Source organism: Panicum hallii, chromosome 3 (assembly GCF_002211085.1).
Source record: "Panicum hallii strain FIL2 chromosome 3, PHallii_v3.1, whole genome shotgun sequence".
Lineage (NCBI taxonomy): Eukaryota > Viridiplantae > Streptophyta > Magnoliopsida > Poales > Poaceae > Panicum > Panicum hallii.
Window position 1 is genome coordinate 9,190,413 of NC_038044.1, and position 25,181 is coordinate 9,215,593.

Below are 25,181 nucleotides of genomic sequence, written 5' to 3' on the forward strand. Positions count from 1 at the left end.
GGCAGTCCCAACTTCCAACTGCTCAAATTATAGCTGTCGACGTGTCAAATATTCTGTCAGACACGCAGACCGTGTTTATGCCTCTAAAACGCACCAGGTCCCTTTCCCCCGTGCGAACACGAGGATCGACCAGCAACTGCCAGTCCGCTCGAAGAAAACAACACACGCGTCCTCGCCCGTAGCCGCTGCGTGCTCGGCGTGGTCTGACGGGCGGAATCGCCAGAGATGCGTCGATCTCCCAGCCGCCAATCAGCCCAGTGGCCAGTGACCAGTTGGCCACTACACCTTCACGTTCGTCTCCTCGTCGCCATGAATCCCACCGTCCACTGGCGTGCGAGATTAAACGCGAAGTGGACGGCGACGGCGAGGTCTGAGGCCGTGGGAGATTAGAAGGGGGAATTTCGCTGTGCATGTAGGTGTTGCCGGGAAGAGTCCGTTGGATCAACAGGAAAGGGACGGGAGAGGGCAAAAGGAGAGGTCAAGAGCCCCGAATAAAGAAGGAGGCGAAAGGTGGCCGGCACTGCGGCGCAGGCGGACGGTGCGTCGTCTCTGCTGTTGCTCTCGCGGAAGGAGACGGGACAAGAAACTTGCAGATTCCGGCGTCGCTTGGAGTTGTCCTGGCCTGCGTTTGGGGGGCAAGAAGAAGCCAAAGCACAAACGGACCAACCTGAAAAAGTGAGGAGATAACGAGCCCCCAATTTTGTCCTGCTTGCTTCTTCTTCGTTCTCTCTCTCTCCCTTGACCTTCTTTTGTTGGTTGCGAGCTGAATTCGGGGCGTGGCAGCCTAATTTTAGCCAAACTGGAGATTACCATGGGACAGATTTCTTGAGGAGCAGCTTCGATTGGTTGCTAGGCTGGGTTCTTCCCCCAGTCTGTCCGGTTCCTCGCCATGGAGGTATAGCCGACCACTTGCAGTTGCCGGAGCTCGCGTTTCCTGACGCGCGCTTTCTTGCGTTCTGCAAAATCTCATCCCTCCAGGAACAGATTCTTCCCCATAATCTTGTTGTCTGGTTGGAGCCTTTTTTTTTGGCACGGCTCCGCCCCTCGCGGCGCAAAAGGATGCTCCTTTTGTGACTGGCAAGGTTGGATTTTGATCACCTTCGTGGCTGTCGATCGGGTTCTGATGTTCTGGGCGAGGTAGGCCGCGTCAGATGCACAAGCCTGGAGGTTGCAGCACCAGCAGCGGCCGCGGAGGAAGTGGTGGCGGCGGACCGAGCGGCGGGGAAGCCAAGGATTTGCCCCAGCTTTTACTCAGGGTGGGCGCCGCTGTCGCCCTCTCCGTCGCTGGGCTGCTCGTCTCGCGGCGCGAGCGGCCGCCCCGGCAGCTCCTGCTGCCACCCCGCTCTCCTTCCTCAGGTACCAGCCATGAGAAGATCTATAGCGCCTGTTATGATGCCGCATCGATTGTCAATTGTGTTGTGCTGTGGTACACGTAATTTGCTGATGATGTGCATGTGTGTTTGTGATTGTAGAGTCGGATGATGCCCCAAACATGAAGGCCAGAACAGGGCTCAAGGAGCTGAGGATCCTCAAAAATGTAAGGATTTGGATTCTGAATAATTTAACGTCCTGATTTATTTGTAATCCATAGTTCCGAACATTCAACCGCCCTTTAAAATTTGCTGATGCTCATGCGTAGTATTTGTGGCTTATGATGGAAGCTCTGTACAGAAATTTTCGGTTCTGAGAATCTGAGTACTTGTTTCGATCTTCTCTCGAGGGATTAAAATCCTTTTAGACTGCTAGGTGGTGTTAATATCGTCCTAAAATATCACCTTCACAGTAACAGATGATCATTTCGGAACACTCTTCTTTCAAATGGTATCTTGTGAAACAAGGTTAAATTTTCAATTTTGTAGTACAACATGCATGAATGTTTTCGCTCCCTATTTTCAACACTGGGTGTAGTTTGTCTTCCAGCTTTCCTGATAAAACTTGACTTCATATTACCATTCCTATTTTATGTTGCATATTATTCCTATTGAATTAAAAGAGTGTGGAAAAATGCCCCTATTGACATGGGGACCTTTTCTCTGTCAAGGAGGACACCAGGGCAAAAATCATCAGTGGAAACTCTGTTCACACGACCACTACAACCACAACGACCACCACCACAGCCTTAGTGCCATTTGCCCCCAAATGCAGAAGCATTGCTGATGATGAAGGATACCTCCTTCCAGAGTTCGATGAAATGGTTCTCAAAGAATTTGGCCGAGGCATAGACAGTATCCCAACCACACCTGCAGCCAGAGTACGGGAAGGTGTATCTAATGACCATGAAATCTACAAGCTTAGAGATTTGGTGAGATCACTGCAAGAAAGAGAGAAGACCCTGGAGCTACAGCTTATGGAGTGTTATGGTTTACAGGAGCAAGATGCTGCAGTGAGGGAGCTTGAGAATCAGCTAAAGATTAGCAATGTCGAATCAAAGCTGTACTTGTTGAAGATCGAATCTTTACAGTCTGAAAACCAGAAGCTGCAAACACAATTGTCAGACAACTCAAAGATAATCTCTGAGCTTGAGGCGACAAGAGCTAAGTGCAAGTTGTTAAAGAACAAGTTGGCATTGGATGCAGAGCAGGCAAAGGAGAAAACGACTTCCCTTCAGAAAATGGTCGATTCATTGCAGGACAAAGAGACTGATGAGAAGAACAATCATATTGAGGTTGAGAAGAACTTGAAGAGGCTAGAGGACCTGGAAAAGGAGGCAACAGAGCTAAGAGCTGCGAATTCAAGGCTGCAGCAGGAGAATGCACATCTTATTAGGCGACTGGAGCTTACACGCCTACCCCCTGTACCCAAGCCTAAAAATAGCACAGAGGTGATTCTTTACTGTTCTTGGACTGTATAGTAGCTGGCACTTACTAACTCAATTTTAATCATCTCTTGGAGTGGTGATGCCTAAACAGGACATGGTGTTTTCCATATTTCTTTTGCAAACGAAATTCCGTACAATGTGTTAGGTTAAAGTCATTGTGTTATTGATATTCTGTTGTTGTTCATGAATTCAATAACCTATAATGGTTTCAGGTAAAATCATTGGAGGAGGCTGATCGGCTGAAGCAAGAAAATGAGAAGCTGACTAAAGAGATTGAACAACTGCAGAGTGACAGGTTTGCAGATGTTGAAGAATTGGTATATCTGAAATGGATAAATGCCTGCCTACGGTATGAGGTGAGAAACAAGGATGCTCCATCAGGGAAGACAGTTGCACGGGATCTTAGCAAGACCTTGAGCCCCAAGTCTGAACTGAAGGCCAAGCAGCTGATAATGGAATATGCCAATGCTGGTGTGGAGGACAATCACTTGGGCCATGTTGAATTTGGTTCGGAATGCTCTTCCTCACGGGCATCATCGTCAGGTGAACCAGATGATGCATCAATTGATATTGCTTCGATGACAAAGCATAAAAACCCGAAGAAGAAAAAGTTCTTTTCTAAGCTTCGGAAACTGGTGCTAGGGAAAGGAAAAGAGAACCGTGGAGTTTCTACTCTGGAGAGGAGAGTATCTATTTCAAGCTGTTCATTCGATGACTTCACTGGAAGAGATTCACACGATAGCTATTCGTCATTCATGGCAGAACCAAACATATCTGATAGTCGACGACATGGCGATCCTGTTTTCAGTATGCATTCTTGTTTGGATAGCGTGAAATCTTGTCCTGTTGGAACAGAAATTGGAAATGAGAGGGATCATTCTGAGGTCAAGAGTGTATGTTCTAGAGAGGAAAGGGTAAATGCATTTGGTCACAGCGCTCGCCTTGATAGCGGCAAGGCCATAGCTGAGGATGCCGAGATCCATAAATTTGCTGATGCGCTGATCACATCAAGGTCAGGTTCCATGTCTTCAAGAAAGTCATCATCCTTCCGACATTGATACACGAATAGATTAGGAGTCATCTGCTGCTGATCCATCTGCCTGGATGTATATTTGTGCCAGGTCTTGATGGGGTAAGTTATAGGAGACGTTACTGGAATGAACTTCTCAAGATTTTATTCTCTGTGAAATGTACAATCACGTATAGAGTGTAGTTTACTAACCTTTAATACCAACCCTTACCATTTGGGGTTGGTAATGTGTATCATAAAATGACACAGTTCGATGGCAACCATACAACACTTCTTTTATGTCCCTTGGGGCCTGGGGGCATGATGTTGAATTGTATACTATGTTAAATAATGTTCCGGCTTCCGCATCCTAGCACACACAGCGATATGGTTGTTACTACTGCATCGCAAATTTTTCCTTTTTCCCATCACAGTATAACCGTTTTTTTAAAAAAAGTATCACTGTTATGTTACTCAATAAGGCGCCATCAACTTGGCAGCGATTACATCACTTAAAATCACATTACAATAATGTAACAAAAAGCCCATATATAGGTTGGAGCTTCAAATGGTGCGAATTCTCTGCACCAAGTAGTGTGATCTGACGGATTGTAGTGGCATGATATTAAGTATATGATATTCTTAGAAAATAGTAAAGGTTACTTGTAAATGTAGCCATCTTCTCCATAACATGACTGCAACTTCTAATTGGGCAGATGTCTGTGTGGCAGAGGATGGCCTTGAGGACGCTGCTGCCGCTGCCGGCTAGCTGAGGCAGCGTTAGTGGCCTATGGGGCACTCCATATGCTGATGGAACTTGGGCAGTAAGATGGCCAAGTAAATGTTTTCCATGCGCTTTCTCGAAACAATTTTGAAACTCAAATTCATCATGCTAGTTATTTCAAGGGAATTGTTTTCAGCAGCATGGACAATGGATTCATGAAATGGAACAGAAGCGTGAGACAGATATCATATGACAGAACCCATATGTATTGATACCATTACATTTCAGAGTACAGAAACATTGTGAGACTCCACAGTTAACCAAGGAGCATGCACAACAACACCAGACGGTACAAAAACCACAGACACATCACCCATGACCCATGAGCAACAAAAGGGGCAAAACTTCAGGGGCATACTCCTCCAAAGGAACAGAGGTAGTCCACACCCTTATTTCCTTTGGAACTGCATTCCATGCTATTCTTGTTACTTCCATGAGTTCACCGCGCGCTCTCGAGGACCGACTTGCCTCAGCAACTGTCTCATCAGCAGGCGGTACATAGGTAAGAACAGATGTTCATCATCCATGTCAAAACACTGCAAATTAGAGTGAGCAGCAACAGGGGCCTCTGGTCTTTACAGATTAGAGTGTTGCGTTTACCTGAAAATATGTCTCCAGCTTCTGCTTCAGAGTGGCATGCTCTCTCTTCATCTTCTGGAGCGACCTGCGGCATCTGAGTGAGACAAGGAATGGTGAAACAGGTTAGCACAATGCAAAAGAATGAGATGCAGATATAGAGGAAGAGTCGTGAAATGTACCCTTCCAGATTCCTGTCACTGCAGTGTGCTTTAAACATGGAGCACTCATTCTTCATCCTCAGAGCACCGATGCTGTGCCAGAAAAGAGGATACCTTTAGTGAACTAGAACTATCTTACTAATCATATTTGTATCAGTGAGCTGAGCGCTCCAAAAAAAACAGTCCAGAATAGGTAATAAGAAGATTCTGAATTGCCGAGTTCTGCGAAACGATTGTTTGCACTATGTTTCTGGGCATATTCGCCACCTCTATACCTTGATCCACTGCCTTTGAACTGGTGCACCAAAGAATCCAACCGGTAGAAATCCTGAGGGTACTTCTCACTGCATCAGAAGAAATTGAAAAGTGAATGCAGTAAATAGGATTCTTTCGACTGCTAGATATTATGTCTTAAAAGTCTTGTGTGTGCATTGTACCAGAAACTCCCAGTTGTCTGTAAAATGAATAAGGCATATACTACTTACAGTGCTTGCTCTATGTTTGTCAACAACCTTGATGAATCTTTGAAGAACAAAGCCACTACTTCTTCAACAAAATTGGGGCTTGAATCATCCTGCAGTTCTTCCAGCTGATTAAACTGTTCATCCAGGTAACCCTGCAGGAAAAGCACGGGCTAGATTAAAAAGCAAAATAAAGAAGAATTAACTCTTGTGGTAAAAAGCAACTTTGCTCTTAAGAGCTGCCTCTTCTAACTGTTTGAGACATTATGGTGACAAGTATGGTGGCACGTTGGACATAAAAGAAAGACGCATGGAATCAAAAAGTATAAATATATATATATATGTATATATATATCATGGGTTTCCTGTCTTTTCATTTGCTCCGAATAATGTGTTGCATGATAATGAAAAATGAAAGATAAAAGTAGCAACCTGTACAGTGTGTGTGAATTTTTTCTAGAATCAACCGGTGGAATTATGGTTGCCCCTAATGGCTGCAAATCCTCACTAAAATGCACCACAAAAGATCACCTTTTGGGTAGTCCACATAAAGACCAACCGAGTTCCAGCAAGTGGTTTTAGCTAGGCTTCAACCTAGCTAGGCATAAAGGGGACTCTGATGTTTGTCTACCAGAAACTAATGTATGATCAAAATGATCCTAAATTATGATGACTCTGTAAAGTTTGAACACCCACCTTTCTGTATATTCTCAAAGGAATATGAAGATAGGAAAATAAAGTGGCACGCTATTCTGTATGGTCGGCGACATCCTTCCCCATTTAACTACTAAAATTCAATATCACAAATTCACAATGTGTGTGCATGATGTAGCAGAATATGTTGTGTAACTTTTAGATGGGAAGATTGGAGCTACTTGAGCATTGTCCTATACCAGATCAAAATCTAACAAGACGAGCATTGGTTCCTTAGAATACCAAATTTGATAACGAATGAGTGAATAATCTGCCTGATAAAATGAGCTATGTTGATTATTCTGTGAAAACTAAGAGCTCCAGACATGAAAAAAAAATGTTAGTAGGTGGTAACACAGTTAGTCATTACTATCCCACTATCCCAGGTTCCAGTGAACCGAGATTGGCTACCTGATCGAAGAGGCTTTTCTTCATGGAAAAGATCTGGCGCCGCAAATTTGAGTAGTCCATATTTGGCTACCTCAGTCAGTGCAAGCAGGTATAGAGAACTGAGATTGGCACACAGACACAAAACGAACGAGGGTGTATATATAGAGGGAAACAGGACATTTTATAACATGCAAAATCTTTATTCTACATTGATAATGTCCTGCTGTGAATAAAGCATAACAAAAAGACAAAGAACTTTCCTTTTTCCATGAAACTGTTGGAAAATAGCTGAAGTACAAATGCTGCAAGTTGCTCTATGAGCTCTTTACTTTATAAACCAAAAAAGGGGGGTTCGCTACTACATAAGGTTTATGTGGTTACACTGTGAACAGCGAGGAACTCCAGAATATCGTGAAGCTGCACAACAGAAATGCATAGAACTGTCACGCCATAGAACTTGTTCCTTAAGAAGCTCACGAATAAGAAGATAAATAAAGTATTTTAGATACTAGATAATGAATTTACAAATATAGACAATTGCACATTCATCTGTATCAGTTGCACATATCGAAAGCTCTTTCTACTATTCAGAGAGTCGGGATCGAGCCAGTCACACTATCACACGATGAAGGCCATCAAAGATTGTTAGTGATTGATGAAGAGGATATATTCACTAAATCCAGAAATTCTAACTTTACAAGATATCTTCTGCAACAAATGAGTTTCTGGAAGAATTAGTCTCTTTAAATGACATCAACCGTTGAAATTCCTTGTAAGTATTTAACATAAAGAAAACTTCCTTTTAATTCACAAAATTACAGACAAGTGGAGTAGTAACTATGGCCAAGCTGCCTCTACAAAAGCTACAGTTATCGCTGAAACAAAATGAAGATGATGGCTAGCTCTTGTAAACTAAGACAAACTATGTTACCACAAATACAAAATGAAAATGCATATGGAACAAGCAAACATAAAAAATGTTTTAAATGATCATTGTTTTAAAATAGGACAACAGTATACTTTTCGAGGAAAAATTACTGTATAGCTGATATCATAATTCCTGATACAGATGAATTCCATAAAGCATATCAACCCCACCTCTTAGTGAGTACGCAAAAATATTCGAATAGCCTTTCAGGAAAACAACTAAAACATTGCAACTCTATAAATGGACTGGTACTACCAGAACAGAAAGAGATACTTGGTACTACAAGAAAAGAGAGTCTAAATGAAAAAAAAATGATTGGAGAATCTTTTCAAGAGGTCACTAGCCAACTCTTTAAAGTCACTTCCGAAAACGATAGGAACAGTTGGAACTCAAACATGCCACGTAACCATTATACTAGAACAAATTAAAACAAATAACAGAGAACTAAAATATTGCACAAAATTCAATTTTCTGACAGATTCAAGCATTTGAGTTGGAATATCATTAGTTTGAGCTATAATCTTCATATATTGTAGAAGTATTTAGAGGCACCTAAGATACAACATCAATAGATTATAAAAGGTAGACACCTCAGACAGATCTGTCATCTGATGAACCAAAGGAACTCGACTATCTGCTGCTTTCTGCCACATCTCACATATCCTGAAAAATTGTCCAAAGAAGACTAACAACAAGGAATGGGTGTGAGGCATGATCATCAAATGGCCGAAGCAGGCATCCTATAAAAAGGAAGAAGATAAATAGCGGCATCACCATGCTCCCACACTAAAAACCAAATGGAGAATTAGATGATAAAGAGGAAGATGCATGGTGGGCAGGAAATTCTCCCTTTATTCCTTTCTAGTAGCTACTCCCACGGTTTTTCGGTTATAGTTATATATTTTATTTTGTTTCGTCCCGTCCACTACTTTCGATAAATGCTTAAAAGGGGAATAAACTGTATAATTGGAGCAGTGAAAATGACCTCTAGGTATCTCTGCTGGATAGTGATAAGAGAATATGAACCTGTAACAGGACATTAAAATGACGGATATTGGTTTAAATGGTTAGTGTCAGTAAAGTTCTTATCTGCGCGAATCATGACAGCAAGATGCATAACAAACAATAGCCGCAGAGCACAAATCTGATCATAAAGTGAGAGGTGGCATAGCCAGCACATCAGTACCTTGACAGTTGCAAGAATTGTTACACGTCTTTTCTATATGTGCACCTAAGCACCTTGCGATGCATATTCCGAAACACATAGCGTATTAAAAAAATGAAGCAGATAAGGAGAGACAGCATCCTTTCCATGTAAAGTAAGAATCGATGCAGGACAGTAGTTCGTATTTCATGTCTATATTATGCAGAGATCGGATCGTTCACCATAGATCGAGGTCTGTTAATGGCAATATAAGAAATCAAATCAGAAGCTCATACATAGGAATACACATTTTTTTTAACTGATGTGCTAATGGCGAATCATGCCGAAATGAACCACGTAAGATTTCGGATCCACCAACCAATTGCTCACGACAATTCATAGCCACTTAGCTAGCAGGATTGGAGTAAAGCTGGATGATTCTCAGTCACAACTCACAAGACAGGGTCCAGCCTCGTGTTATAGACCATTGCAGTTGCAGGTGAAGTTTCTTTATCGATTTTTCTCACCTATTGATGGAGTCATGGAGACCTCTCTGTACCCTAAATCCAACCTCCTGAAGACCTGGAGGGCATGAAGACACGTGACCACGAAGAGTGCCCCTGGAAATATAAACCACGCAATAAGATTTAGTATTTAAAAATTCTCAATGGAAGTCGCAACTTGGTGGAACAGGAAAGTAAACATGATGGGATTGTGGCACTATCACAACAGTCGGGCTGCTGAAGAATATATTTACATTCATCTCCAGCATAAGGCACCTCAATGAAGGCTTCCTAAATTCAGATGCTTCAAGCTTCCCTGGAATGAAAGCTTGTTCAGTGAACCAGCGTTCCGACAAGATGTAAGGTAGGCAATGATTTGAAGCTGTGGGTCACCATGAAAACTATTGAGCATAAGCTGCTCTTCACAGGTCACAACTGCCATCAGGTAACAGGATGAGCTTATTAGCAATTGAAGAACAGGACCTACTTTACAAGATATTGAATAAAACACATCACTAATCACTAGGAGAGCAGTGCAAGCATGAATAATGGACCGTTTGAGGAAACATGTAAAGCAACATCAACTCTTCCATCATGATCAGTTCTCTGCCTCATAGACAGGAGCTGACAATGCCAAACCAACTGTGCTGGCGTCTTCAGAACCGAGAAGTTGCAAGGTACCATCTGAAGGGTGCATATTTGAAGCTCTCATGTTTCAGGTTTGCAATTTTGAATTTTCAGTGGCTTGAGAAAAACTAAAACTCACAAAACAGATTAAACTCAACTATACGTTGCTCAAGTACTTGGTGGTATATAATTGTCAAAAGATAGCTTTCTTTGTGCATTGTATGCAAGAACTAACTTAGACAGTTTGGAGCCCACAAATAAAACCATTTCGTTACGTGTTGGGCTGTTGCCTGTTGGACCAACAAAACAGCGGCCCAGAGAATGGCAGTGAGACTACCAGGTGTGAGAATTTTGTTAGATTTTGTACAGAACATTTCCATTTTTTTTGAAAAAAATTTCATTCTTTTTGGAACTACAAAAAAGATCAGATTCGCAAAAGGGACAGAGTCAATTAGGCGAAACTGAGTCAACTTTGGCACCAATCAAATCAAATGTATCTTTCTCTAGAATTACACTGGTTTTAAGTAGTATAAAGACTCAACAAATTTGTCAGAAGAATGAACAAAAACACACCCGTGATTGACCACTATATAACAAAGTAAAAAAAATGACTGACGACCTGTAATGGTGTGGTATGCCGTATACGATACACAAAAGTACAGTACAAAACAAAGTTTAAACTCCTCTAGCAGCAGCAACAAGCTCCAGCTGAACTTTTATTCGCTCACTCACGACGACCCTGCAGTAAAAATGGTGCCCCTTTCCTCCTCGGCCGCCGGCAATGGTGCTTACCGGTAGTTGCGGTAGGTTGGGGTGTACATGCAGCTCTGGGCGTACTTGACGAGGTCGTCGGGGCGGGGCAGGCGGCTGGCGAGGCCGAGCTCGTAGGCCTTGGCGGCCACCTTGGCGGCGATGCGCGCCGAGATGGTGCGGATGTTGGTGAATGGCGGGAAGATGAGCCCCTTGGCGAAGTGCTCGTCGGTGACCTGCTCCGCCAGCGCCTCCGACGCCGCCAGCAGCATGTCGTCGTGGACGCGGATGGCACCGGAGATGACCACGCCGAGGCCGAAGCCCGGGAAGATGTAGGCGTTGTTGGACTGGCCGGGAACGTGCACCTTGCCCTCGTGCTCGACGGGGTCGAAGGGGCTGCCGCTGGCGAACACGGCGCGGCCCTGGGACCAGGTGTAGGCCTGCTCCGCCGTGCACTCCGAATGCGACGTCGGGTTGGACAGCGCGAAGATGACTGGCTTCTCGTTGAAGGACGCCATGGCCTCCACCACCTCCTTGGTGAAGGTGCGCCCCACGCCGGAGGTGCCGATCAGCACCGTCGGCTTGATGGACTCCACGGCCTCCAGCAGGGTCTTGAGGGGCTCGTGCGCGTGCGCCCACGGCTGCTTGAAGTGCTGCAGCGACTCCTTGCGTGACTCCACGATCAGGCCCTTGGAGTCCACCAGCCAGATCTTCTTGCGGCAATCGTCGATCGGAGTATCCGTCTGTTTTGGCAAAACAATCAGCGCATCAGGTTCAGGAATTTGTTTTCTTGGGAGTAGTAGTGTGTACACCTTGGATCAATGGACATAGGGAGCAGTTATTTACATGTTTTGACATCTCAAGAGCAATGAGGTCAGCAATACCAGTTCCAGCCTGCAAGTAGAGGAACAACGAAATTGAACGGATCAGCGAAAGCATACCAGATGTTGGTGCAGAAACAGGCCACGATTCAGAAACAATGTCTGATGGATCAAAGAATATAGTTAGTGACTGACCTCGCCGGCGCCGAGGAACAGGTAAGTGTGGTCAGCAAGAGTTCCACCGACCACCTTGAGCGCCGCCAAGAGGCCTGCGAGGACCACGGACGCTGTTCCCTGCGATCCGATTGTTTTTGTTCAGCAAACTTGAAACAGAGGAGTACAGTACAGGGCAGGCAACCCTGTTCTGAACTTGGCATGCATTGTAACAGAGCTGCACAACCCTACCTGGATATCGTCGTTGAAGACGAGATGGCTCTTGCTGTACTTGGCAAGCAAGTCAAAAGCATTGTGGTTGGCAAAGTCTTCGAACTGTCAAAAGGAACGTACATTTCAGATTGAAGAAGACTCGGCACCTAGAAGAAAGGCCAAAAAGAAAAATCATACACTACTATGACTAGTCCACTGTGACTGACCTGGGTGAGGACTTTCTCGCCGTAGTTTTGCTTGACGGCGGTCATGAACTCTTCAAGAAGCTCGTGGTATTCCTGTGAGTCACAAGCACAGAAAATCACGTCTCGATTCAGAAAAGAGACCACCAATTCACCCATGTTCAGAAGTATGAGGTGCAGACAGCGACGAACCTGGCCGGTGGCACGTTTTTGGCGGAGCCCAATGTAGAACTCGTCGTTGAGCAAGGTCTCGTTGTTGGTGCCGACATCAATTGTGATCGGCAGGCACTGGGGCGTAACCATTTTTCCATCAGCAAAATAATTCGTGGATCCTGAATAGATTCCCTTTTTTATTTTTTTTATGATTACAGATGAACATCGTTAGCAAGGACTTACAGCAGATGGACGAACGCCTCCGAGGGCGGTGTACAGCGACAGCTTGCCGACGGGGATCCCCATCCCCTGGCAGCCCAGATCGCCGAGCCCCAGGATGCGCTCGCCGTCGGTGACGACGATGACCTGGATGCTCCTCTCCGGCCAGTTCTTGAGCACCTCAAGGACCTTGCCCCTGAAACAATGGCACGAGCGCGTCCTCTCCGTCAGACAAGCATCCAACACACGAATCAACGGAGCGGCGGAGCAGCAGAGAGCCCGGCTCGCTTACTTGTCCTTGAGGCTGATGTAGAGCCCCTGCGGGCGCCTGTAGATGCTGCCGTACTTCTGGCAGGCCTCGCCGACGGTGGGCGTGTAGACGACGGGGAGCAGCTCCTCGACGTTGTCGATGAGGAGCTTGTAGAAGAGGCGCTCGTTGCGCTCCTGCAGGTCCATCATGGCGATGTAGCGGTGCAGGGGCACCGTGTACTGGCGCAGGTTGTGCATGATCTTCTTCTCCTGCAGCTCCTGCGACGCCAGCGCCGGGGGGAGCAGGCCGCGGAGGTAGTGCGCGTCGCGCTCCGCCTCCGAGAAGGCCAGGCCCTTGTTGTGCCGCGGGTCGCGCAGCAGGGTGTAGCCGCTGGAGGGAGGGAGGGAGGAACAAGAAGAAGAGATCGTCAGATCACGGCTCTGCTTCAGCTTTGTCACATGGAATTGGCGGTTCTTGATGATGTACAGATGAGATTTTGTTAATTGTCAGAAAAATTCGTCTTCTTTTCCTTTTTTTTTTACAAGATGAATTAATGCTGCAATGTTGTTGATCAAGATGTTCCAAGAAGGTACTGTAATGAAACAGGAAGGGAAAAAAAAAGGCAAAGTTTGGTGAAGATCGGAGAGAGAGAGAGAGAGAGAGAGAGAGAGAGAGAAACAAAGGGCAGCTTTAGGCGTGTTGCGTAACGTAGGGTCCCCGAAAAGGGAAAAATGTTTCGGTAACGTCAGCCGGATGGCGGAATCCTTCATCTTCATGGCGAGTCCGATCTCGCGCCGCAGATCGACAGGCCAACGCAAAGGATCATGGCATGAAACGAAATCGGAATCTCAGGCGGACAATAACAGTGAGGGAGCGATCGGACGGACCTGGCGACGGAGAATGCCCACGGCGTGATGAGCTGCTCCTCGGTGGCGCGGTCCTCGCCGTACGCGTCCTCGACGCCGCCGCCGGCCATCTCCATCCCCGACGACATGGCTAGTCTCTCCCTCTTGCTTTCACTCTCCGACGACCCCGACCGCCTCTTGGACAGCAGCACGACGCCTGGGTGATCCTCCTTGTGGTAGTGGGCGGGCTAGCTAGCTCTGGTGCTCCTGTCGTTCGTTCTCGAGCGGCCAGGTGCGGGCAGATGCGGAGAGAGGAGGCCCGGCGGTGGCGCGGATTTATAGGGCGCCGAGCGCCGCGGGCTCCACACGGCAGGGGGTCGGGGTGTGCCTGGAAAGTAGGCTCGGGCGACCGGCCACGGCGTGTGAAAGGGAGGAAAGGTCGGAGTCGTGGTGGACGGGGACGCGGAATAGTAAGCGCCCGCGGGTAGGGCGCGCGGCGATCTCCTCCTCCCATCGCGAAGCCAAAGGGAGGGGCACTTGGAAAGCCATGGGAAAGAAAAAGGAAGCTGGCCGGTAGGTGGTGGAAGAGTCTTGGCGGTCGTGGGCGGGTGGTGGTTGGTTCCATGCATGGCTTTTTCCCCGCGCCTGGTACGCGACTCGCCGGCCGCCGCCGCGCGCCGCGCCGGAAGTGGGGGCTTCTGAGATGCAATGGCCGGCTATTGGCCTTCATCCGTCTAGCTAGGAGGCAAGCAGCGCGGGCCCAGCGTAATACTACGTAGCTGAATCGTCTTCCCGTGTCCACATGGATGCATGCATGCGCCATGCACGGGAGGAAGGTCAGGTCAGAGGCGGCCAGGAAATGTATTCCGTACTCAACTGTTTACAGGAACCGAGATGACCGGGTCGTGTACGCACTTGGACCCGTGCAGTATTATCAGATCGGTTCGTGTGGAAGTGTACGTTCTGTGAAGGAAAAAAGAAAAGAAAAAGGTTGCCGCGCCAGCAGCAGTGTGGGATCGGAGCACGTGTCTGTTGAGTTCCGACACAACCAGTCCAACCTTTTGACCATTCAGCTCCGTACCGTAAACCGAACGGTCCGGCCATGGTCAAACCCACGGCGTTTCCCACCGTGCGTCGCCGGGCAGGGTGCGTGCTCTCGCATTTCATGGCCACCGAACATTCAGGAACCGCTGTTCTGGTCTCCTCTCTATTTTTTTAGAAAAAAAAACACATGCTGACTTGTCCTTGAGTCCAAAGGCACGAGGGTCGCCCGTTACTCCAGATGGAACGTGCAGACAACAGGCTGGCTGATCGGGTATTACTGTACTACGTACTCCACTAGTATAGTATTGCCGAACGAGAAAAGGAAAAGTAATAAGAAAGTGTTTAGAAAGGGAAAGTTTAGATCAGAGACGAGCCCAGCGCCACCTAACCAAAGCGCGTCCGGGGGCCTCGCGCCGCGGCGGGTCGCCACACCACCACAGTGGCACGCGTCCTTTTTTACGGCGCTGACCATATTCATTCACAGGTCCACCAACCGCGGCCCGGTCCCGGTCGAAGCTGACATGTGGGCGCCGCAACCTGTACGGCCCACCGCGCAGGAGGAGAAACGTCGTTGCGTGCGGCGGCCCTGCCTGCCTGCCGCGGCGGATCGCCACCAGCCCACACCACACGGCCTTCAATTCCACGACGGCGACGCAGACCGTGCCCGGTCACCGTTCCCTTCCCACCGGGCGGGGGTCTATCCGGCGGAGCAGGTCGTCGGTCAGGTGGAAACGAAACGGCCTGCCCGAGATGCAGAGCTGCTGCCGATCTGCTCCCGGGGCAAGGCTCGCTCAGAGCAAAGCCCCGAAAGGACTGCTGCTGCTTCTGGAGCAACAAGTGTCCACAGCGGTTCGTTTCGTTCGTTCCTCTTACCACCCACCCCCATCGAACTTGAAGACCGATGAAGAGCAAGCACATGCATCTCAGCTTGAGATTTTGAGATCGCTTCGCCTGCGATGGATGCCAGCTTATCTCCTGCTTCCACAAGATCGATCGCCGTCACAGCTCATTCTCTCTCCCACTCACTCGGTCGGTCCCTTTTCTCTGTCTCATCGTCCTGTCTTAGCTCTCTCTCTCTCCCCGACTCCACTCCCAGCTCTCTCTCTCCGTTTGTATTCCCCATTCCATCGCTGGCAACCTTCGGAGCATCAGGATCTACGGGTGAGCCGCCGTTGTTGGATCTGTCTCCCCTTCCCCCTCCCTCTCTCAGTTCTTTCTATCTCCAGCTCACCTTCCCGTTTCTCTCTCAGCTTCCCTTCCACATTTCATCGCCGGCAACACGAGGGAGTTTGGTCTAGGTTCTACGGCGTACCCTTTGCCGCCCTTCTGCTGGTATCGCTTGGCCATCCGTTTGAGCTGAAGGTTCTACATCCAAACTTTGGGAGGATACAACATGCTGTGCTACTGAGTAAACATGACTACAATTTTAATTTGTTGTAGGTACTGGCCCCGATCCTAATACACAAGCATTGGTCCTTATATGTGTGGGATTTTGAAAGGAAAAGGATGATAGTATTGGATCCAACGAGCATGCAGCTTGAAAAATAAGGATGTAACAGATTTAGCAAAAGTTGTGTTTTCATAAGCACTTGATGATCACAAATATATTTCGGATTGCTTATTTCTTCAACGTACAGCTAGACTTTACTAAGTGGTTTTGGTTGCATGTCGTGTAACACGAGATTTCATTCTTTCTGATGGCAAGTATGGTTTGGACTGGTGTTGTATGAGATCATGTATTTACTTGCAAAGAATTGTTCTTCTCATATTGGCTCTTAGATGATGTATTTTTTCATATTTTCTATTGGGAAGCCAGGCACCAAGGCTATGTAGGAATATATGATACATGTAAAAATTCTATATTATTACTTTACTCTCCAAAACAGTAGCAGAGATGTGTAGTGGTTACTGCAACTCTTTCTCACATTTGTGATCAAAGTACTTTCTTAGTAAGGGTCTGTTTGGTTCGACGCCTAACTTGCCGCAGCCTAACGTTAGGCGTGCCACACCTCGTTAGGCACCCGTTTGTTTCGCAGCTAACCGTAGGCACACCGCAGAAGTTAGGCAGGCCGGCACCCCTTCGCCTCACAAAAAAAAACGCCTAACGTTCGGCGATAGAAACGAGCGCCGCACTCCCCGCTTTTCCACTGTGTCGCGCCGCACTCCCCATCTCCCTGCCGTCGCCGGAGCTCCTCCAGGTACGATCCCGTCGCGCCCACCTCGTTGGGGAAAAGATGGGGCTCCATGGCGGCGGCGCATTGGCCGTGGCGGCGATGGCCCGCAGCTGCTGCGGGAGGCGGGGCAGGGAGGTCGCGGATCCGTGGCGGCGGCGGCACGACGGCACGAACTGCAGCGGGGAGATAGCGGGCGCCGCCATGGCGCGGGGCTCCGGCCAGAGGGCTGCCACCATCGCGCGGGGCTGCGGCCAGAGGGGTGCGCCAGAGGTCGCGGATCCGTGGGCAGCAGCGAGGGGCGCCGCGGGCGGCGGCCAGGGGGTCGCCGTGAGCAGCAGCGAGGGGCGCCGCCACCGCGTGGGCTGCGGCCAGGGGGGCGCCGCGGGCGGCGGCCAGGGGAGCCGTGGGCGGCTGACAGGGGCGCCGCGGGGCTCGGCCACGGCGTGGGCTGCGGCCAGAGGCGCCACGGGGCTCGGCCATGGCGTGGGCTGCGGCCAGAGGGGCCGCTGCCAGGGGCGGCGGCGGCAGGCAGGGGCGCCGCATGCAGGCAGGGGCTCCGCCATGGCCGGGGCCGCCCAGCTCTGTGCGCCGCCGTGCAGTACCTCCATGGATTTGCTCCAAATTGCTTCACTAATTTTGTGGCTTTTATCTTTTTTCAGGGATTACTGAGCAGGGATTATTGAGCAGGCCAATCTATTGGAACTTCTCCAAGGTATATTTTCGTTCCTCTACTTGTATAAGCATGAGTTGTATGCATTCTAATTAGTTTATAATTTGTATAGATGGGTGAAAAAATGTTGTATCTTGAGTATTGCTATTATCATGAAATTCGAAGAAGAAGGATTCTTATTTGCATGGCAATCTGCGTTGTTATGTTATGGTACAAGTTGCAAAAAAATAGATTGTCAAGGAGGTACATCAAATATGGTTCTTTGCTAGAAAGAGATTTAGAAAGGGAAAGGCGTCTCAACCGTTTGTATAATGGGACCGAGGCTAATTGTATTAGTGAGTTGCGAATGCGTAAAGCCGTTTTTCATAGGATATGTGACCATTTAAGGTCTCGCGGGTTGTTACAAGACAGTATGCACGTCTCTATTGAAGAGCAGCTTGCTATGTTCATGAAGTTTGTTGGCCATAGATGGACAAATAGGTCGGTTGCCTTTGAATTTTTGCGTTCCGGAGAGACAGTTAGTAGATACTTCAATGCTGTTGTAGATGCTCTATGCATTCTGTCCCGCGACGTCATTACCATGAGAACCACCGAGACACATCCAAAAATATCCAACAGCCCAGGAAGATTTCACCCATACTTTAAGGTAACATATACATATGTAATTAGAATTTAATCTTATATTCGTTAATTTGTAGTACCTACTAATAGAATAAATTTTTTTTATTTTTCCTAGAAATATATAGGGGCTCTGGATGGCACTCATATCCCAGCATCGGTTCCTCTATATATGCAGGATAGGTTTAGAGGTAGAAAACACTATCCAACACAAAATGTGTTAGCTGCCGTGGACTTTGATCTTAGATTCACATATGTCTTGGTTGGATGGGAAGGATCAGCTCATGATTCCTATGTGCTACAAGATGCATTGTCACGCCCCTTAGGATTAAAAATTCCAGAAGGTATTTAGTAAAGTCATAAGTGATGCCTAGTGTTTTGCCTTAAAAAAATATTACCTAACTTTAGCTAAATCCAATTGTAGGTCACTATTTTCTAGCTGATGCTGGTTACGCTGCTAGACCTGGTATATTACCTCCGTATCGAGGTGTTCGGTACCATCTTAAGGAGTTTCAGGGGACTAGGCGACCAGAGAATCCAAAGGAATTGTTCAATCTTCGTCACTCCTCCCTTAGGACAACTGTTGAGCGGTCATTTGGCACACTCAAAAACAGATTTAAGATACTAACAAGTCAGCCATTTTTTCCTCTTAAAACTCAAGTAAAGATAGTATTAGCTTGCTGCACTTTGCATAACCTTATAATAGACGAGGGTCCTGATATTTATGTCTATGATGATGAGACATGGTTTGCAACTCTTCCAAGGAGCAACCGTTCCCATGGTGATATGAATATAGACAACCAGCTATGGGCAAATATGCGCGATCAGTTAGCCCAACAAATGTGGGATGAATGGGATCGAAATTGATGTATTTGAGCCCAACAAATGTGCGCTTGTATTCGGATCTATGTACTTGTATTGTGTGTTTGTATTTGGACGTGTGTGGTTGCATGCAGACCTATTTACTTGTATTGGATGGTGTATTCAGACCCTGTGTACTTGTATTTGATGGTTGCATTTAGTTGCTATTGATTAGCTATATAAAGCGGCTGTATTCAGATCTTGTTTTGTTGCATTGCTATATTTTTATTTGTTGATCTTGAGTACAGATATGGTTAAAGGAAAAGAGAAAGAAAAGGTTGAAGGTGATGGCTCCGCTCGTGAGAGGACCATCACTTGGGATGATGATCAAACCAAGTTTATATTTGGTTGGTTCATTGAGTTCATAAAGGATCAACATGCTGGTTTCAAGCTTAAAAAACAGTACCACTTCAAGTGTGCAGAAGCATTGAATAGACAATTCAATATGGGGGTAAGTGCTACCTAAGTTGAAAGACATCTGAGACACTACAAGGAAAATTGGAAGTTTGTTGCATCAGCCTTAGCTAAGAGTGGTAACACTTTTGATGCAACAAGATCTATGGTAATTATCTCTGAATCAGACAAGGCAAATCTACAGGTGCTCTCTATTTGTCAATGTATTTTTGTTAATATTTTACTGTTTTAATGTAATTTGGACAACTAAGTAATATGTTACTTTGTGCAGGTTAGAGTAAGAAGGCTCCTTTCTAAGCCTATCAAATTCTACAATAAAATGAAAGAACTGTTCCGTAACAGCAATGCAGACGGTTCTCTTGCTATGGATGCCGCTAATTGCATGAATGACACACAAGATGATGAAGACAATGACTTGAATGATGACATATGCAATGACTTTTCAAATTATGCTCAACCTCAAGATGATCTAGGTGATGATTCTGACACTTTGCCTTCTCCTACAAATGAGCAAACTAGCTTTTTATCCCAAACTGGCGATGGTAGTTCATCTAGCTCTGGAATGAAGCGTCCTAGAGCTGAGGGTAAACCAGTCAAGAGAGATGTGAGACCGAAAAGTCGGTTGTCAAAAATAGAGGATACGATTGCAACTACTTTGGTGACCCTTCAACGAGAACTCAAGAAGCCGGCACCGGCTCCACCACATATGCCTAATTCTGATGCTATCTTGTGGCAAAGGCTTGAAAATATGACATTAACTACCGATCAAAAGCTTATGGTGGGAACTTTTCTAGCACATAAGTATCAAAAGGGTATGCGTGGTTTTCTATCCGGTTCAGCTGAGATGAGCTTTGCATCTATGGTGAGCTTGCAAGAAACATCATCTTTGGCACTTGTGTCTGTTTGTTGTTATTTACTATAATAATTTTGCATTTATTTAAATGCTAGATTGACAAAGAAGAGTTTTTAGTTTTGGTCTAAGGCTGCTGTTCATTTCTGTATGAGGATTTCCATATGACCATATGTCATGCTACATTTAGAGAATTTCTTCTCCTCACATCTTATCCTATTTGAAAACATGCATGGATTTTCCCTGGCAGTGGAATTCAACTCAGGGAAATTTTCTTCATATATTTTGTAATTTAGGATGGCATTCATTAATTGCTTAGTACACTTAAATGACACTGTTAATGCTATCTCTTGGGGCTTTTCAGTTGCACCCACTATCTTATATTGTGTTGTATATCTGCAGAAATTGTTGCTTCCCTGGTAGTATTGCTCTGGAAAATTGGCATGATTGTTTATGAAAAAAGATCACTGCATGATGTAATGGATTGTACGAAGTTCAGATTACTGCATTTTATAAGCTATACCTGTAATTAAGCATAGCTGCTGTTCTGATCATCGGTTCCTCCATGAGTCATTGCAGGAGCATGTCTTTTTTGCATTTCATGTCTGAACTAATTTATTGCAGATTACCTATTGGATTCTTACTCTTACCTGCTACATTGCAATACATTCTGCTGCATTCTAGTCATCTGTCACTATATATTTTTTATTGGTTCGTTGCACATTATGTGATAGTTTGTTTTCTTCTGGCGACTAGGAAGTCAATAAGGTGGGGGCAAGCAGCCATGATTTTGTCCGTGTTTGTTTCGTTTGCGCATGGTCAATTTTGTAGGGTGAGAGCCTTGCAACTTTTCGGTTGTGACATTTTTGTTTATGAGAGTACTGAAACGAGAAAATTCAGGATATCTCCTTTTGTGAGATCTGTCATCTTTAAGTCAGATAATTGTTAACTGTTTTCTTCGTACAGTTTAAATGTTGTCCATTGTAGCTATGACACAGCCTTTTTTTGTATCATTGATGTCAATTTTCAGAAGATCACGGTTAAGTGGCTTTTAGGTGTGGTAGCAAAACAAACAGCTACCACATATTGCCTAACATTGCGTAACTGTAGGTGTGGCAGCCATCCAAACCGCTACCACACTTTTTTTCTAAATGCCTAACTTTAGATGTGGTCATAAACCAAACGCGTACCTGAACTTAGCTACATTAGACGTGCCACAGCTTAGGCAACAGGCTAACCTTAGGCTAGGCGAGTGAGGCGTCGAACCAAACAGCTGCTCAGAAGCTGCTCATGGGACAAATTTCTTTACAAAGCTACTCCAAGGTACAGTCAAAGTCATGATTATTTCTACATCTTTATTTTGTAAATTAGATAGTTGCATCTCTCATCTGGAACTTTTATACTTTGTCATGATGCCAGATGCAGCGACAAATACTGGAAACATCATTTGGAGATTATATGCAATGACAATGTTGTGAGCCCATTAATCTTCACAACCTCCCGCACATAAATATCTTACGGTCTTTTAGGAAACAATGTCAATAATATGTGCTTGAACTTGAGCGTGGCATCACAAAACATGAGCTTTAAAAACTAAAACTAAAACACACAACAGGTAGCCGAAAACACAGCAGGTAGTTGGAACCAACACCCATATCTGACATGTAGAATAAACTAGAGTCCGACTATTCCACACACGGGTGTGTTTCACATGCATCTGACACCCGAGTGTCTGAAGCTGACAGAATACACGAAAAAGACCGGACATAAATTCAAATGCTTCCAGGGGATCTAACACCTGAATTTCCTAACCATCAGATTAACCATTTTGAAATACTGTTTTGATGAAAATTCAAGAGACAAGTATGGTAAAAATACCATTTTGACATCAAATTCTTGATTGTTCTGATCAGCACAAGAAAATAAAAGACATAAGAGGGTCATCATAGCTTAAAATGTAAGATAAAATATCGGATTACATAAGGTTGAAACTGGATTACACAGGAAAAAATCAGTGTTGTGCTGCGGTTGTGAGCAAAGATAACAAACGCCCTGAGTTCATAGGCTAGAAAACTCTTACACCATGTACATTTATCTTACATTTACCATTCCACATGGCTTGTAGCTAAAAAAAATGATGCTTAATAGCTACAGATATATGACTGATGAGCTAAAAAAAATCTTGAGATGTCAAGCCTCCTGAGCACGATGTGAGCACATGCATCTTGATTTGCCGGGCGGATGTTGATGTTCGCAGCCCTAGCGAGTCCCCAATTTCGTGGACATATCCACACAACAAGGAAGCTTGTTCGACAGTAGGCAGTAGCACATAGACAAAGTTACTCTGATGATCAAGAGCATACCTGCGCACACATGAGCGCATCTAGGAATTAACGGATATTGCAAATAAATCAGATAACTTACATATCACAGATTAACTTAGATGCACCTTTAACTTAGATGCACCTTTACATATCAATAGGAATTCAGAGGCAGCAAGGGCAAACTTCTGGTGTGCATACAGAATGGCAGATAGTGTTTATAATGATCATATCATATCAGTATCATGTTGATACGGTTTGCACCTTCACATATTATAGATTTCTAATGGTCATATCATGTAGTAAGATCAATTTACACACTAATTAAAGCCCTGAAATTAACATGTGTGCTAATGACAATTACCTTACACACAAATGACAATTACCTTACAACCAAATTACACTCAATCATGCACTGTCAAATCAATTAATATGAAATGTAACTAAAACTATGTATGTATTTTATTGACATTTGATTACTGATTAGAAATACCAAAGTGACAGTGATAATTTGATTGTAAAATCTAACCAAATTAGTTGTACCTGAACCTACATGTATACACCATATGAAATGGCCGGTAGAAATGATAACATAAAAAAAATCTTAGTATGTCAGATTAGAGCTTGAGCATGTTCTTAAAAAACACCCACATATTTTGCATGTGCAATTGCTTGCTATTGAATTACTGTACCGGCATACAAGATTGATAGTAACAAATTAGTCATAAAAATCAACCATATGTTTCAAACAAAATCGTTTGAGAAAATTCAGAACTAAATTTTTCAATATTGGACATTAGATCAATCTTTATGTGAGAACAGTGAGCACACTAAGACAAATTTTGTCGATGATTTTGAGAATGCTGGATACTAAGACAAACTTTGTTTCAAACCTAATTAATGAGCTACGTGGCAGTTAACTGAGACTTGGCAATACAATATCAGTAGTACAATATACAAGATAGGATTATGTTGGGTTTGTTCAAAACAATTGAAGTGAGTTCGAAAAAATTAAATAAATAACAATTTCTATCTTAACAGTTCAGAAAAAAGAAAAATATCAGATAATATGTTTGTGTTGCTCGCACATCGAGGTACCTGAAAAAAAAGGAATAAAAAACTGCTCGACAATGTCTCAGATCCATCTTTTAATTAGAACTAAACAGGAAGTTCAGTCTTTAACTAGTACAAAACAATCAAGAAGTAATAGTTTCATGTATTTTGTTAGCATCATTTTTCTTCACTCAATAGAAGTCCACAAAATAGTATCTCAGATAGCTTTTAAGAGAACTGTCAAGAGCTAATGTGTAAAAAAGCTAAAGCTATTCATATGATTGTGGTGTAAGAGAATAAATGGATATCATGGTTTGCTGAAAATATATATCTACAGAATCATGTGACCTATCCAACTAAATAAACAAGCAGTACAAGTACATGTAACCTTAAGTTGAAAGGGGAGGTTGTAAGAGCCTGATGTCATATGCAGAGAATTTTTTTCTAAAATATCTTCTAGCATATTTGGTGGCAAATATCTATTTACAAATGAAGAAATGTGCCCGGGAATGTTGCACAGTCCGCTACACAAGGATGCAACAGAGGAAATGAAGAAAAAACGAATTGAGAAACCAATGAACAAGAATCTATGGATGCAAAATAAGATAAATAATTGAAGGACAACAAAATCATAACACAACATTTCTGAATTTAAGATCCAATGTGCACCAAGTCATGACGAACATCACAGATCGATTTATAAAATTTGAGAACAGATCTTGCAACTGCAGAGGGTGAAAAAGGAGGTCAGGGAGCTCCAGAACATTTCTAACGGCAGGCACAAGCATCTACCGTTGCGATCAAGACTCCCGGTCGCATGCTGTCTCGCTACGGCCTCTCCCCCCCTCTCCCTCTCTCCACGCTGAACTTCCTCAAAGATACATGCATCCATCACGCGGCGTCGTGGTGCGTGCGTTGGAGCCGGGATCACGCATCTGCGCGCGTTGTCGTCTCCACCGTGCTGGATCGGATTGGCACGCAGATATAAGCACGATGCCCACGACAGCCGCAGCTCCAAACCAAGGGGCGGCGCCGCTGCGGCTAGGTCGATCGCCGCCTGTGTACTCCAGCTCGTTCCGGTGGACCGTGCATCTAGCCGTACGGTTGGCCTGGGTACTTTCTGCCGCCTGTTTGCTGCATGTCACCCCGGTGGAAATGCTGACTGCTGAAGGATTGAAAGAGAACGCGGCCCATCTTAATTAATTTCTTGCGCCGCTAGCCATAGAGGTTCGAGCTTCTCGTTATTTTTCTTGCTAGTAGAATGGTTTTCCTGTTCTCTCTGTTTCTTACTAGTCGTTCTCGAAATTAGATGGGCCGCAGTATCTAAAACGAGCCTTATGGGCCGGCCCGGGCTAACACTTTTGGCCCACCATGTCTGGTGGTTCTCTCTGCTCTGTTCTGTCCACTTCACTGCTTGGACACCTCTGCTGTGTTTGCTTGCTTGCTTCTCACTCTCCCTTTGCGGCCGGAATCGG

At 45.3% G+C, this 25,181-nt stretch overlaps 4 protein-coding genes and 1 long non-coding RNA gene across 7 annotated transcripts; 3 read left to right on the plus strand and 2 right to left on the minus strand.

Annotated features, from left to right (window-relative positions):
• Positions 1-417: 417 nt before the first annotated feature.
• Positions 418-4,191, plus strand: LOC112885052 (protein CHUP1, chloroplastic-like). 3 transcript variants are annotated; one of them, XM_025950727.1, is made up of 5 exons: positions 418-675; positions 784-1,356; positions 1,473-1,537; positions 2,042-2,821; positions 3,031-4,191. In XM_025950727.1, the coding sequence occupies exons 2-5, from the start codon at positions 1,152-1,154 to the stop codon at positions 3,874-3,876; spliced, it is 1,896 nt and encodes a 631-aa protein (XP_025806512.1). In that variant the 5' UTR covers positions 418-675; positions 784-1,151; the 3' UTR covers positions 3,877-4,191. The 3 variants fall into 3 exon arrangements, with proteins under 3 accessions (XP_025806512.1, XP_025806511.1, XP_025806513.1); XM_025950726.1 differs by having other exon boundaries at positions 418-1,356; XM_025950728.1 differs by having other exon boundaries at positions 418-895.
• A 608-nt stretch (positions 4,192-4,799) lies between these two features.
• On the minus strand, positions 4,800-7,048 carry LOC112886748 (pseudo histidine-containing phosphotransfer protein 2). Its single transcript, XM_025952730.1, has 6 exons — positions 6,914-7,048; positions 5,834-5,964; positions 5,624-5,692; positions 5,370-5,441; positions 5,212-5,284; positions 4,800-5,087 (listed from the first exon to the last, which is right to left on the minus strand). The coding sequence occupies exons 1-6, from the start codon at positions 6,971-6,973 to the stop codon at positions 5,037-5,039; spliced, it is 456 nt and encodes a 151-aa protein (XP_025808515.1). The 5' UTR covers positions 6,974-7,048; the 3' UTR covers positions 4,800-5,036.
• A 3,497-nt stretch (positions 7,049-10,545) lies between these two features.
• LOC112887647 (NADP-dependent malic enzyme, chloroplastic-like) lies at positions 10,546-13,992 on the minus strand. Its single transcript, XM_025953880.1, has 9 exons — positions 13,744-13,992; positions 12,899-13,246; positions 12,631-12,802; positions 12,427-12,522; positions 12,259-12,330; positions 12,071-12,154; positions 11,861-11,959; positions 11,691-11,738; positions 10,546-11,587 (listed from the first exon to the last, which is right to left on the minus strand). Exons 1-9 carry the CDS (start codon positions 13,848-13,850, stop codon positions 10,883-10,885), a joined length of 1,731 nt encoding a protein of 576 aa, XP_025809665.1. The 5' UTR covers positions 13,851-13,992; the 3' UTR covers positions 10,546-10,882.
• Positions 13,993-15,558: 1,566 nt separating this feature from the next.
• On the plus strand, positions 15,559-16,525 carry LOC112887822. Its single transcript, XR_003227630.1, has 3 exons — positions 15,559-15,906; positions 15,996-16,107; positions 16,186-16,525. It is a non-coding gene; the product is annotated as an uncharacterized LOC112887822 (long non-coding RNA).
• Positions 16,526-19,801: 3,276 nt separating this feature from the next.
• LOC112885145 lies at positions 19,802-21,016 on the plus strand. Its single transcript, XM_025950810.1, has 2 exons — positions 19,802-20,383; positions 20,957-21,016. Exons 1-2 carry the CDS (start codon positions 19,802-19,804, stop codon positions 21,014-21,016), a joined length of 642 nt encoding a protein of 213 aa, XP_025806595.1.
• Positions 21,017-25,181: the final 4,165 nt, after the last annotated feature.

What these genes read in the sequence shown, in the direction of transcription:
- LOC112885052 (XM_025950726.1), top strand. Translation starts at nt 1,152, where the DNA reads ATGCACAAGCCTGGAGGTTGCAGCACCAGCAGCGGCCGCGGAGGAAGT. An exon ending in AGCTGAGGATCCTCAAAAAT is followed by an intron (nt 1,538 to 2,041) that starts GTAAGGATTTGG and finishes TTCTCTGTCAAG; the next exon opens with GAGGACACCAGGGCAAAAAT. An exon ending in AGCCTAAAAATAGCACAGAG is followed by an intron (nt 2,822 to 3,030) that starts GTGATTCTTTAC and finishes TAATGGTTTCAG; the next exon opens with GTAAAATCATTGGAGGAGGC.
- LOC112885145 (XM_025950810.1), top strand. Translation starts at nt 19,802, where the DNA reads ATGAAAGAACTGTTCCGTAACAGCAATGCAGACGGTTCTCTTGCTATG. An exon ending in CATCTTTGGCACTTGTGTCT is followed by an intron (nt 20,384 to 20,956) that starts GTTTGTTGTTAT and finishes AATTTATTGCAG; the next exon opens with ATTACCTATTGGATTCTTAC.
- LOC112886748 (XM_025952730.1), bottom strand. Translation starts at nt 6,973, where the DNA reads ATGGACTACTCAAATTTGCGGCGCCAGATCTTTTCCATGAAGAAAAGC. An exon ending in AGAAAAGCCTCTTCGATCAG is followed by an intron (nt 5,965 to 6,913) that starts GTAGCCAATCTC and finishes CTTTTCCTGCAG; the next exon opens with GGTTACCTGGATGAACAGTT. An exon ending in AGCTGGAGACATATTTTCAG is followed by an intron (nt 5,088 to 5,211) that starts GTAAACGCAACA and finishes CTGATGAGACAG; the next exon opens with TTGCTGAGGCAAGTCGGTCC.
- LOC112887647 (XM_025953880.1), bottom strand. Translation starts at nt 13,850, where the DNA reads ATGTCGTCGGGGATGGAGATGGCCGGCGGCGGCGTCGAGGACGCGTAC. An exon ending in AAAAACGTGCCACCGGCCAG is followed by an intron (nt 12,331 to 12,426) that starts GTTCGTCGCTGT and finishes TGTGACTCACAG; the next exon opens with GAATACCACGAGCTTCTTGA. An exon ending in TGTTCCTCGGCGCCGGCGAG is followed by an intron (nt 11,739 to 11,860) that starts GTCAGTCACTAA and finishes CTCTACTTGCAG; the next exon opens with GCTGGAACTGGTATTGCTGA.